The sequence below is a fragment of the Mus pahari genome, chromosome 9, assembly GCF_900095145.1.
Source record: "Mus pahari chromosome 9, PAHARI_EIJ_v1.1, whole genome shotgun sequence".
NCBI lineage: Eukaryota > Metazoa > Chordata > Mammalia > Rodentia > Muridae > Mus > Mus pahari.
In genome coordinates this window covers 45,285,698-45,296,376 of record NC_034598.1, presented here as the reverse complement: position 1 = coordinate 45,296,376, position 10,679 = coordinate 45,285,698, and the positions used below count along the sequence as shown (strand labels likewise).

General features: G+C 51.6%; 1 protein-coding gene across 3 annotated transcripts in view; it reads right to left on the bottom strand.

The window, feature by feature from the left end:
• The window catches only part of Dot1l (DOT1 like histone lysine methyltransferase), a 39,794-nt gene extending 33,786 nt beyond the window's left edge, over positions 1–6,008 (bottom strand). For 2 of the 3 annotated variants that reach the window (XM_029542072.1, XM_021204378.2), the window contains exon 1: positions 5,687–6,005. In XM_029542072.1, coding sequence (XP_029397932.1) covers positions 5,687–5,767 — 81 coding nt within the window. In that variant the 5' untranslated portion in view covers positions 5,768–6,005. Of the gene's footprint in view, positions 1–5,686 lie in introns of all 3 variants that reach the window. The other variant, XM_021204379.2, reaches the window with a different exon arrangement.
• Positions 6,009–10,679: the final 4,671 nt, after the last annotated feature.

Here is a 10,679-nt window from a genome sequence, read left to right as displayed (position 1 = left end):
AACAAGTCAAGCAGTCACAGCTCCTGCAGCAGAGGTGTGGGGACCAGGGACTGGAGCCAGCTGGCTTCCAGTCTACCTGAGAAGGCAAATCATCGGGTCCAGCAAAGGACCCTGCCTCAAAGGGACAAAGAGTAACATAAGAGGGCACAGCATCCTCTTCTGTCTTCTACCCTCACACTTAGTGAATACCTGTGCATAGTAAATAACTTTTTTAAAAAGTTGCCTGGTGTATATGAATGCCCTTATGGATCTTGGTGCCACCCCAGTCTATCCTGTCACTCTACTCTAGTATGGAGGAAACAAGTTCGTCTTCCGAAGCCACCTGGATGTCTGTCTCCACACTCAAATACCACAAGCCAGTGGCAAAGGCAGAAGCACAGGGTTCTAACATTGGTGACAGGACCACAGTGTGTAGCTTGGCAATAAGAGATGTCCAGAACAGATAATCCTGAAACAGAAAGTTATACTCATGGGCTGGGAACAGATGACTATTCATGGGGGTGATGGACTGTTCTAGAACTAGAGAGCTATAATAGCTGCCTGACCTCTGATTATTCCACAGACCCTGTCAGGTAATCCGTTTAGGGTACTTGTTTTGGACAAACCTGGGCCTTCCCACAAGTGGGCAGGTGCTCCCCTTCTGAGCTGGAAGATAGCTCAGTGGGCCTAGCACTCCCTAGAGTGTACAAAGCCTGGGGCTCCATCCCCAGCACCGTGTAAACCAGCACTCTGGAGGTAAAGGCAGAGTCAGGAGTCTAGAGACACAGAGAGAGGGAGGGAAGAAGTGGAAGAGGGAGGGTAAGGAAGGAGGCAGATGCTCCAGTAACAGCATGACACTCCCTCCCTGAACAGCCCTATCCTGCCTATGCCCCAGGCATATCTACACCACCAGAAGAGCAGCCAGCGGTAGTTTAGCCTGTGAGGACTCAGAAGGTTGTCACATCTCAGCCCCAGAGCTGGTGCCCACACACAATGGACAACTGTGTTTGGGTTAAGCTAGTATCAGACCAACGCTCAGGTGGTTGGACACCAGACATTGTTCTGGAAAGATAACCAGCTTGGCTTGCATAACGAGGACCCCGGGAAAAGAGGACAGGTCTGCTCTAACAAACAAACCACTTATCCACTCTGAGATACGGGGCGGCAGACCTGTGTCTCTGATATCCAGAACTCAACTCGGCAGGGGCCCAGTGCCCAAGTTTCCCCACTTCCCAATTATGGCAACCACAAATGTCACTAGGCAGCCGGACCTGGTGGCGCAGGCCTTTAATCCCAGCACTCAGGAGGCAGAGGTAGGCGGATTTCTCAGTTCGAGGCCAGCCTGGTCTACCAAGTGAGTTCCAGGACAGCCAGAGCTATACAGAGAAACCCTGTCTCGAAAAACCAAAAAACAAACAAACAAACAAACAAAAAAACAAAAAAAAACTAATGTCACTAGGCATCACCAAGTGTCAATTAAAGACAGACCCTACCCCCATAAGAATGGCTGGCTAACCTTTCCATGTAATGACACCTGCCAGAGTGTCACATACCCCGCAGGGAGAGGTGGTCCGTCCTCACTTTACCTCACATGTAACCTGAAGCCAGCAGGACATCTCATACCCATATTCATAGCAGCTGAGAGAATAAGACAGGATTGCTCTAAGTTTGAAGTTAGCCTGGGCTACATGGTGAGTGCCAAACTGCCCTGGGTACAGAATCAGACCATCTCAGAAAAGTCAATTAGAAAAAAAAAAGAAAGAAAAGAAAAGGGCAGTGGTCCCATGCAGAGGCCACCCAGCTGGTGGTTCCTGGGCAGTCCCCCACTCTCATCATGAACACAGTAAGTGGTTTGAAAGGCAAGTACAGAGCCCATGTTTCCCTCGGTCATACATGGAAGCCCACCATTATCATCCTTTCCCTGCTGGAACAGGCCATTGGCCCACACAGGCAGGCTAAAGGTCAGTCCACCTTTGCCTGTGTGAGCAGATGATTAGCCTGGACACTTATCCGAAAAGGTCAGCAGGAGAAAATACCTTCTGAGTCACACTGGGGCTGGCTCATTCTACCCACAGCACGACTCACCCAGCCACCCACGGGACTCCTGAACTCATCAGAAGGGACACACCACCACACATGGCCTACTGAGTCACCAACAGGAAGGCCACCCTAGTCCTCCCTCTCAGGTTTGTCCCCTAAGCTGTCTGCCAAGCAAACAGCTAAAAATGACATCTCCATCACTTCTGCCAAAGGGGTCATTCTGTGAGGTCCCAGAGCCCTAAACTGCTGTAAGGATGGTCCCCCCTCCCACCTGTCACTTGTCCAAACCTGGTCCCCAAACTGGGTATTTCTGAGTGTGAACACAAGGCTGCTCAATTCCTCTAAGAAGCTGGGCCACCAGCCCAGGCCCATGACTGACATACTTAGTTCCTAATCTGTCTGTCGATTTCCAGAGCCTGCAGTGATGAATGTCTTTCTATCCTCTGTGCCCAGGAACACCAAAGGTAGCTTGCAGATGCTTTTTACAAAGGACATAAAGCCAGACCTGGTGGCACACACCTGGCATCCAGCACTCTGAAGGGAGGCAGGAGGATGAAGGCCAGTTGGTTTATGCTAAGAGTCCATCCCAAAACAAATGGAATAGACTGAGAAGGCCTGTAGATGGGCAGGCACACAGTGAGATCTGAGCTCCGGTCCTCAGAGGCAGGAGCGCCCAGCCTTCTCCCAATACCTCAGGAATGGGATCACAGCGTAACAGGAGGTTTTTCTATGTTTGCCTGATTGGAGGAAGGGACCTGAAACAAGAGTCTGATGTGGGACATGCTGGTGTGGAACTCACTATATAGTCAAAGCTGTCTTGAACTCTGATCCTCTGCCTCCACTCCCTGGGAGCTAGCATGGCAGGCCTGACACTGGCCTGTGCCAGGTTCTGATGTCCTAAGAAGCAGAACTCTCCGTGGAACATGGTATTAGAACAGGGCACTGTGGAGCTGCTGTCTCTGCTCAGGCTTTGAGAGAGCTAACCACCCCCACCCCTTCCCCACCCTGCCACCTGCTGGCTCCTGGATAGAGAGCAGCAGCCTGACAGCCACAGCTGGAAAGGGCCTGCAGATGTCAGACACAGGGCTGGGCCAGCAGAGCCAACCTTGCCAAATGAGATCTGGGCCAGCAAGGGAAAGGCACTGGGCGGTCATTCCCAGCCCCGCCACTGGAAAGCCAGTTCCCGCCAGGCTCCACTGAAGGCCTGATTCACATGAGGGGGTGACTGGGCTAGCCTCACTGGGTGAACTTTCAGCCTCCATCACCAGGAGACAGGGCAGAGGCAAACTAGAAGCACCATTCAAATGGGCACCAACAAGGTTGTGGTAGTTTTTTAACCCTTCAGACTCATATATGACAACTTTGAGGGTACAGCCTTGTAACTGTCTACTCAGTACAGACCAAGCAGCCCATTTCTTGGTCTCCTCAATGACAGCTTCAGCTTGAACAAGGTCACTGCAGGTGTCTAGAGCTCTAACTCCCTGCTTCCCCAACACACACACACCCACCCCACAGGGGTACAAACCCATCATCCCAACCAGCACTTGGGGCAGAAGCAGGATATCACTGCAAGTTCAAGGCCAGCCTGAGTTACAGAATGAGTTCCAAATCAGCCACTATATAACAAGACCAAAGAAACAATAGAAAAAGAAAACCCGGGCTGGTGAGATGGCTCAGTGGGTAAGAGCACCCAACTGCTCTTCCGAAGGTCCTGAGTTCAAATCCCAGCAACCACATGGTGGCTCATAACCATCNGTNACAAGATCTGACGCCCTCTTCTGGAGTGTCTGAAGACAGCTACAGTGTACTTACATATAATAAATAAATAAATCTAAAAAAAAAAAAAAAAAAAAAGATATTTAAAAAAAAAAAGAAAAAGAAAACCCTGGGCCAGCACAGGCATTCTATGACTAGCAGAATCATCACCAAACTTGGCTCCCTGCCCAAAGGATGCTGCCCAGCTAAAAGAAAGACAAGGGGCAGCCTCAAGCCCTCAGACAGCGTGGGTGGGCAAGCCCCAGACACATTCTCCCAGTGAACACTGCAGAGCTGCTCATTCACTGCACTTTCTGGAAAAGCAGAGAACACAATGTGACAGCCAAGGAGGTGGGAGGCAGATGACAGGACAGTGGAGGGGAGGCTGAAGTGGCTTAAGCATGCTGCACCTCAACTGTGACTGTGGCCACAACTCACAGAACTACCCTGCGGAGGGTGGCTAGTCAGAACAGCCATGTCTGAGAGGAAAAGCACTAAGGAGTGCGCTCTTCCTCTCTTCCAGACAAGACAGCCTCCCAGTCTTCCCAAGGCTCCTTCAGACTCCACCAACACCAGGGGACAACTTTTCCCATTTCCCACAGTCCTTCCAGTCGTGGTAACAAGAGGGACAAGCCTCCCCAATTTCTCAGACTCTTTGTAGGCAGGCCACCAACCTGGAACCCAAAGTATAGACCAGGTTGGTGAGGAACTCCTCCTGCCTCTGCCTCTGCCAAGTGCCAGGACTAAAAGTGTGTGCCACCGTGACCAGCATGCACACAAACAAGTATTTCAAAATTCCTATTACATTTGTGAGTGGCTGTGTTTGTGCACACAGTGAGGTCGGGTCAGAGAACTGGTGGAAGTCGGTACTCTCCCTCTGCCCATGTCCCAAAAATGGAACTGAGATTATAAGACTGTTGCTGAGCCATCTTGCTGACCTCGGGAGAGCTGAGTGGACACCTGTGGGAATGTTCAAGGACACACAGGGCTGCCTAGTAGGAAGAGGCAGAAGACAGGTGCAAGGGCATCCCAGGACACACATGTTCCATGGGACCCCAGGGAGGATGTGAACTCAGCAGCTCCAGGGAACCCCACTGCTGTATCTTCTACTCAAAACACACAAAGGGCCACCAGGGGACAGGACACTGACCTCCGCAGTCTCTCCTGGACTTCAGAACCCGCTTGCCTCTGGCACTTCCACTTTAGGGGATAACACCCCCAACTTTCCAGAGTCCCACCAGCCCTGCCCACCAGCATGAGAGGACAACCTCCAGACTCCCTAAGTCCCCTCTAGCCATGCCACCAACATTAAGAGACAGCTGCTCCAGCATCCCACTGTACCTCCAGGCCAATCCACCAACGTCAAACGACACATGAGGTACAAATTGAGATGACAACCTCTCTAACTTCTCAGGTCCTTTCAGCCGGGCCCCCTGACATGAAGAAACAACTATTCAGAGCCCTCCTACCACTCCACAAATGTGGAGAGGACAACCCAAACCGACATCAAGGACCAACCTCCCTGACTTCCTAGGGTTCTTTTTAGCACCTGCCCATCAACATCATGTAGGTGACAACATGAAAGGGCGTAGGGGACAATAGAAGGCAGCACGATAAGAAACAGACGACTGGAAGAGGGCACTTGAGGTGACAACATGAGGGGTCGCCACGAAAGGCAAGGCGTCCCCAACTTCCCAATCTCTACACCCCTGCCCACAACGTCGGCCCAGACTCAGGTCCTCAAAGGCTGGAGCCGCAGGGCTCCGGGCGGGCGGCGGCGGCGACAGCGAAAGCGCGACGGACCGCGTCAGGGCAACGGCAGGCGCGGGCGCGGGCCGGGAACGGCCAAGGACCCGCCGCCGCCGCGGAGCCCCACGACTCCTACCCCCGCGTCCTCCGCAAGTACACTCACGTAGACCGGCAGCGGCCACGGGTAGACGGCGGGCTCGGCGCCCACAGGCGACTTGAGCCTCAGCTCCAGCTTCTCGCCCATGTCGGCGCGCGCGGTCGCCGCACCATGCTAGGCGGGCGGTTGGGGGAGGGGAGGGGCCGCCGGCGGGAAGCCGGGCGGGCGGACGCGGGCGGGCGCGGGGCGGACGGCTGAGGACAGACGGCCGGGCCTGTGCCTCGGCCGCCGCTCCCGTGTGGCCCCAGCTCCCCTCTTTGTAGGAGTCACAGAGCCGGGGCGTCTAGCGCCGCCGCCATCTTGGGCCGGCGTGAGGAGAAGGCACAATGAGCCGGGGGGTCGGGCGGAACCACTCGGCGCGCGCGCGCGGGGGAGGCCGGGAGCCAAGAGGCGGTGCGCGTCCAGAGCCTCCGCCCGCCGCGCCGCGCGCACCACCCCTCGCACGCCACGCCCCCTTGGACTCGCCCGCCTCCGGCCGACGCACGCAGCTACGCACGCAGCGGCGCACGCACGTCCTCGGTTGCCCTCCGACGCCACCGCCAGCCGGAAGCGGGGACCCGGGGAAACCCTGCGGGGGAAAGAGAGAAACCAGGCGGGGTCAAGTTCAAATCCCAATGCGCAGGCTTGCTTCGCGTCCCTTCGCTTTGCTTTGCTTTCTAATTTTCTTTCCGTTTCCTTTTCTTTTTCTTTCTCTTCCCTTCCAGTCCCTTTTGTTTTTCAGCTTTCCCGGTTATTTTTCTTTCTTTTTTTTTTTTTCAATTTTTCCCTTTCTTTCGTTTTTCTATTTTTTTTCACTTTTCTATCCTATCTGCTTATTGTTTATTTACTTACTTATTTGTTGGGTTTTTTTTTTTTTTTTTGAGACAGGATAGACCTAGCTGTCCTGGATCTGTTGACCAGTCTGACCTCGAATTTACCATAATCCACCTGCCTCTGCCTCTTGAGTGCTGGGATTAAAGGTGCATACTACCATGCCCGGCTTCTTTTCATTCTTTTTGAAGCTATTTTCCAACTTTCTATGCGGTTTCACTATCAAAACCATAAATCTATGACCTGTAATCCAAGCTCTTGGGAAACAAGCAAGGGATCACACTATTCAAAGCCTTCTTAAGCTACAGAATGAAATCATTCCTAACAACAACAACAACAACAACAAAACAACAAAAACATAAAATGGGCTAGAGAGATGGCTCCGTAGCTAAGACTGCGGGCTGCTGCTCTTTTAGAGAACCTGGGCTCAGTTTCCAGCACTCACAGCGTGGCTCACAACCATCTATAACGTAATTCCAAGGATTCTGGCGCCCCCTGGCCTCAGCATGCACCAGGCACACATGTGGTGCATAAACATATTCAAGCAAAACATCCATCTTTTAAAGCCTTATAAACATGAAATAGCCATAATAGTCCCCATTAGCAGGCAGAGGCAGGGATCTCTGTGAGCTGGAAACCAGCCTGGGCTAGAGAACAAGCTTCAAGCTAACCAGGGCTACATAAGAAGACCCTGCTAGGGACTGGAGAGATGGCTTAGCGGTTAAGAGCACTGACTGCACTTCCAGAGGTTCTGAGTTCAGTTCCCAGCAACCACATGGTGGCTCACAACAACCATCTGCAATGGGATCTGATGCACTTTTCTGGTGTCTCACATTAAATAAATAAATCTTTAAATAAAAAAATAAGAGAAGACCCTGCAATAAGTTAATTAATAAATCATTAGTCAAATTGGACCCTATAGGTCAGAGGCTCTCAAGAGTACAAAACAGGGTGCTGGAGAGATGGCTCAGTGGTTAAGAGCACTGACTGCTCTTCCAGAGGTCCTGAGTTCAAATCCTAGCAACCACATGGTGGCTCACAACCATCTGTAATGAGAGCTGATGCCCTCTTCTGGGGTGTCTGAAGACAGCTACAGTGTACTTACATATAATAAATAAATAAATCTTTTTTTAAAAAAAAAAAAGAGAGAGAGAGTACAAAACAGCCGGGCATGGTGGTGCACACCTTTAATCCCAGCACTCGGGAGGCAGAGGCAGGCACAGTCGGGTTTCTGAGTTCGAGGCCAGCCTGGTCTACAGAGTGAGTTCCAGGACAGCCAGGGCTACACAGAGAAATTCTGTCTCGAAAAAAGAATAACAAAACAAAACAAAACAAAAGAAAGTTGATAAGTAGCCCTGGCTGGCCTTAAACTCACAAAGATCGGCCTGCCTCCGCCTCCCAAGTGCTGAGATAAAGCCCTCGGGAGGCACCATGTTCACTCAGCTTCAGCTTGTTGTTGCTGGTGGTGTTCTTGAGACAGTCTTCTGTAGGCCAGAATGACCTTGAACGCCTTTTCTTATTTCCTGCTCCGCTAAGGAAATGAACTTGAGCAAATACTGTCCCACTAAGCTAGTCTAAGAGCAGACCTTGACCAGCAGCCCCCAATCCTGCTGCTGCGGTGACAGAGTCCCCAGTGTGAACGTTCTTTATATCTGACCTACTTCCTCACGCCCTTTAGAGAGAAGGTCAATCCTGTTAGTCACTCTAGGGGATTCCTACACAGGGCCATCCTCCGTGCCTTGTGACTATTACTTTCTACGCCTCCTTGTGTTATCCAGAGCGAGGCTCATTTTTCCCTACAAGACAATGTCCCAACTTCAGTGGTAGTGAAGAGAATTTCCCAGGTCTAGCATGCTTTCATTGCCAGAGCTAACAGGGCTTAGCTTGGTGCCTCCTGGGAGCTAGGGCCAAGCACTTCCTCGCCGAACACGCCCCCAGTCCCTCACAGAGGATTCTGGTGAGGCTCCACCCCTGACCACGCCCCCAATCCACCCATTTCCCTTCCCCACTCCACCCCAGGAGGCAGGGCTCAACCCTAGCCGTGCCCCAACCCCTCATTGGAGGATTCTAGGTAGAGTTCCAGCCCTGCCCACACTACCAGCCCCTTCCTCACGGGGGTGGGGGGGTGTTCTACACGGAAGCTTAAGATTTAGCGTCCATATGTCGCCTTCCGGCACCCCAAGGGCTGGAATTTGAAGGATTATGTGCTGGGATATGGAGGGTTCCATGCGGGCACGAGGAGGCTGGGATGTGAGGAGGTATGTATGCTCAGGACCTCAAGAAGACACCCCCACCCGTGCCCAGATATCCTTTTACTTTTTGTTAGCAAACTCAGCTCATCACCTAAAACAAGCACGAGAAAACCTGGGTCCAAGAACAAAAAAAAAAAAAAAAAGAAAACCTGGGTCCAGAGGGAAAGGTAAGTCCCCTCGCCCACACCATAGTCCAGAGGGAACGGGAAGTCTCCCCACATCCCCAGCCCCTGTCTTAGAAGTTCCTCTACAGCTTCCTGCACCTTCTTGGTTTCAAGGCTGCTGGCCAGTTCTGCTAATTTTGGGCTGAGAGCCCACGAGATCCTGTGAGTCACATCTTAAAATAACCTCTGCTTCTATATGTGTGCGCACTCGGCTCTATTTCTGGAAGCCTGAGTAATAGCCAAGGAAGCCGGGGGTTTGCCATCGGCCACTCCCTCCCAGCCAGCACTGTGCCTGGACTCCCAAGTACTCTCAAGAGTGGGGAGTTTAAGTTCCAGACCAACACCAGATATGGGATAAGTGGGTAGAGAGCTGACCTGGAACTTGGGAAGAAGCCCTGAGCTGTATCACCGGAACAAAACTCATAAAGTGGGTGTGGTGAACTAGCCTCTCACCCACCGCAGCACTGGGAGGTGGAGGCAGAGCAGTTAGGAGTTCAAGGTTACCCTCAGTTACACAGCGACCTTGAGATCATCCTGGTCTACACAAGACCCTGCTTTTTAAAAAGAGGGGAGATAGGGCTGGAGAGATGACTTATAAGATCCTTAAAGAGCACTGGCTGCTCTTCCAGAGTTGCTGAGTTCAATTCCCAGCAACCACATAGTGGCTCACAACCATCTACAAGGGTATCTGCTGCCCTCTTCTGTCGTGCAGGAGATAGAGCACTCATATATTAAATACATCTTTTTTTCTTTTGTTCTTTCTTTAAAAAAAAAAGAGGGACCTCATGTCCATGTCTAAGGTGGAAAGAGATGGAAGAAGACGCAGGACTTCAAGCTCAGACCTCCATACACATTGAATACACATACTCTCATAAAGAAAGAAGAAAAGGGCCAGAAGAATGGCTCAGTTAGTAAGGAGTTTGTCTTCAAAGACAAGAATCCTGTTTTAGTCCTGGTGCCCCCACACAAGTGCCAGGCCTGGGGTGGTGGCATGCCCCTGGAATTCAGGAACTGGAAAATCACAGACAGGAGCCAGCCTAGTCTAATTGATGAATTCCAGGCTAGGAGAAACTGGCTCAAAAGATAGCATTCCTGAGGATCACAGTCGAGGCTATCCTCTGACCTCCATGCCCTGCCCACCCATACATGCACCTGCAGGCACACGCCAACACACACATACAGAATAAATAAACTGTTTAAAGAACAGAAAACAGGCCAGGAGTGATGGCGTACGCCTTTAATCATAGCACTCTGGAGACAGGCAGGCTGATCTCTGTGAGTTCAAGGCCAGCCTAGTCTACAGAGCAAGCTCCAGGATTGCCAGGGCTACAAAGAGACTCTGTCTTGAAAAGGGGGAGAAGGGGGCTGGTGAGATGGCTCAGAGGTTAAGAGCACTGACTGCTCTTCCAGAGGTCCTGAGTTCAACTCCCAGCAACCACATGGTGGATCATAACCATCTGTAATGGGATCTGATGCCAGTGTATCTGGAGACAGCTACAGTGTACTCACATATATAAAGTAATTCTTAAAACAAAACAACAACAAAAACTAATGCCGGGCAGTGGTGGTGCACACCTTTAATCCCAGCACTTGGTAGGCAGAAGCAGGTGGATTTCTGAGTTCGAGGCCAGCCTGGTCTACAGAGTGAGTTCCAGGACAGCCGGGGCTGCACAGAGAAACCCTGTCTCAAAAAAAAACAAAAAGCAAAACAAACAAACAAACACACTAAAAATCCATGCTGAAACACCTGAGCAAAGGTGTTGGGACAGGGAG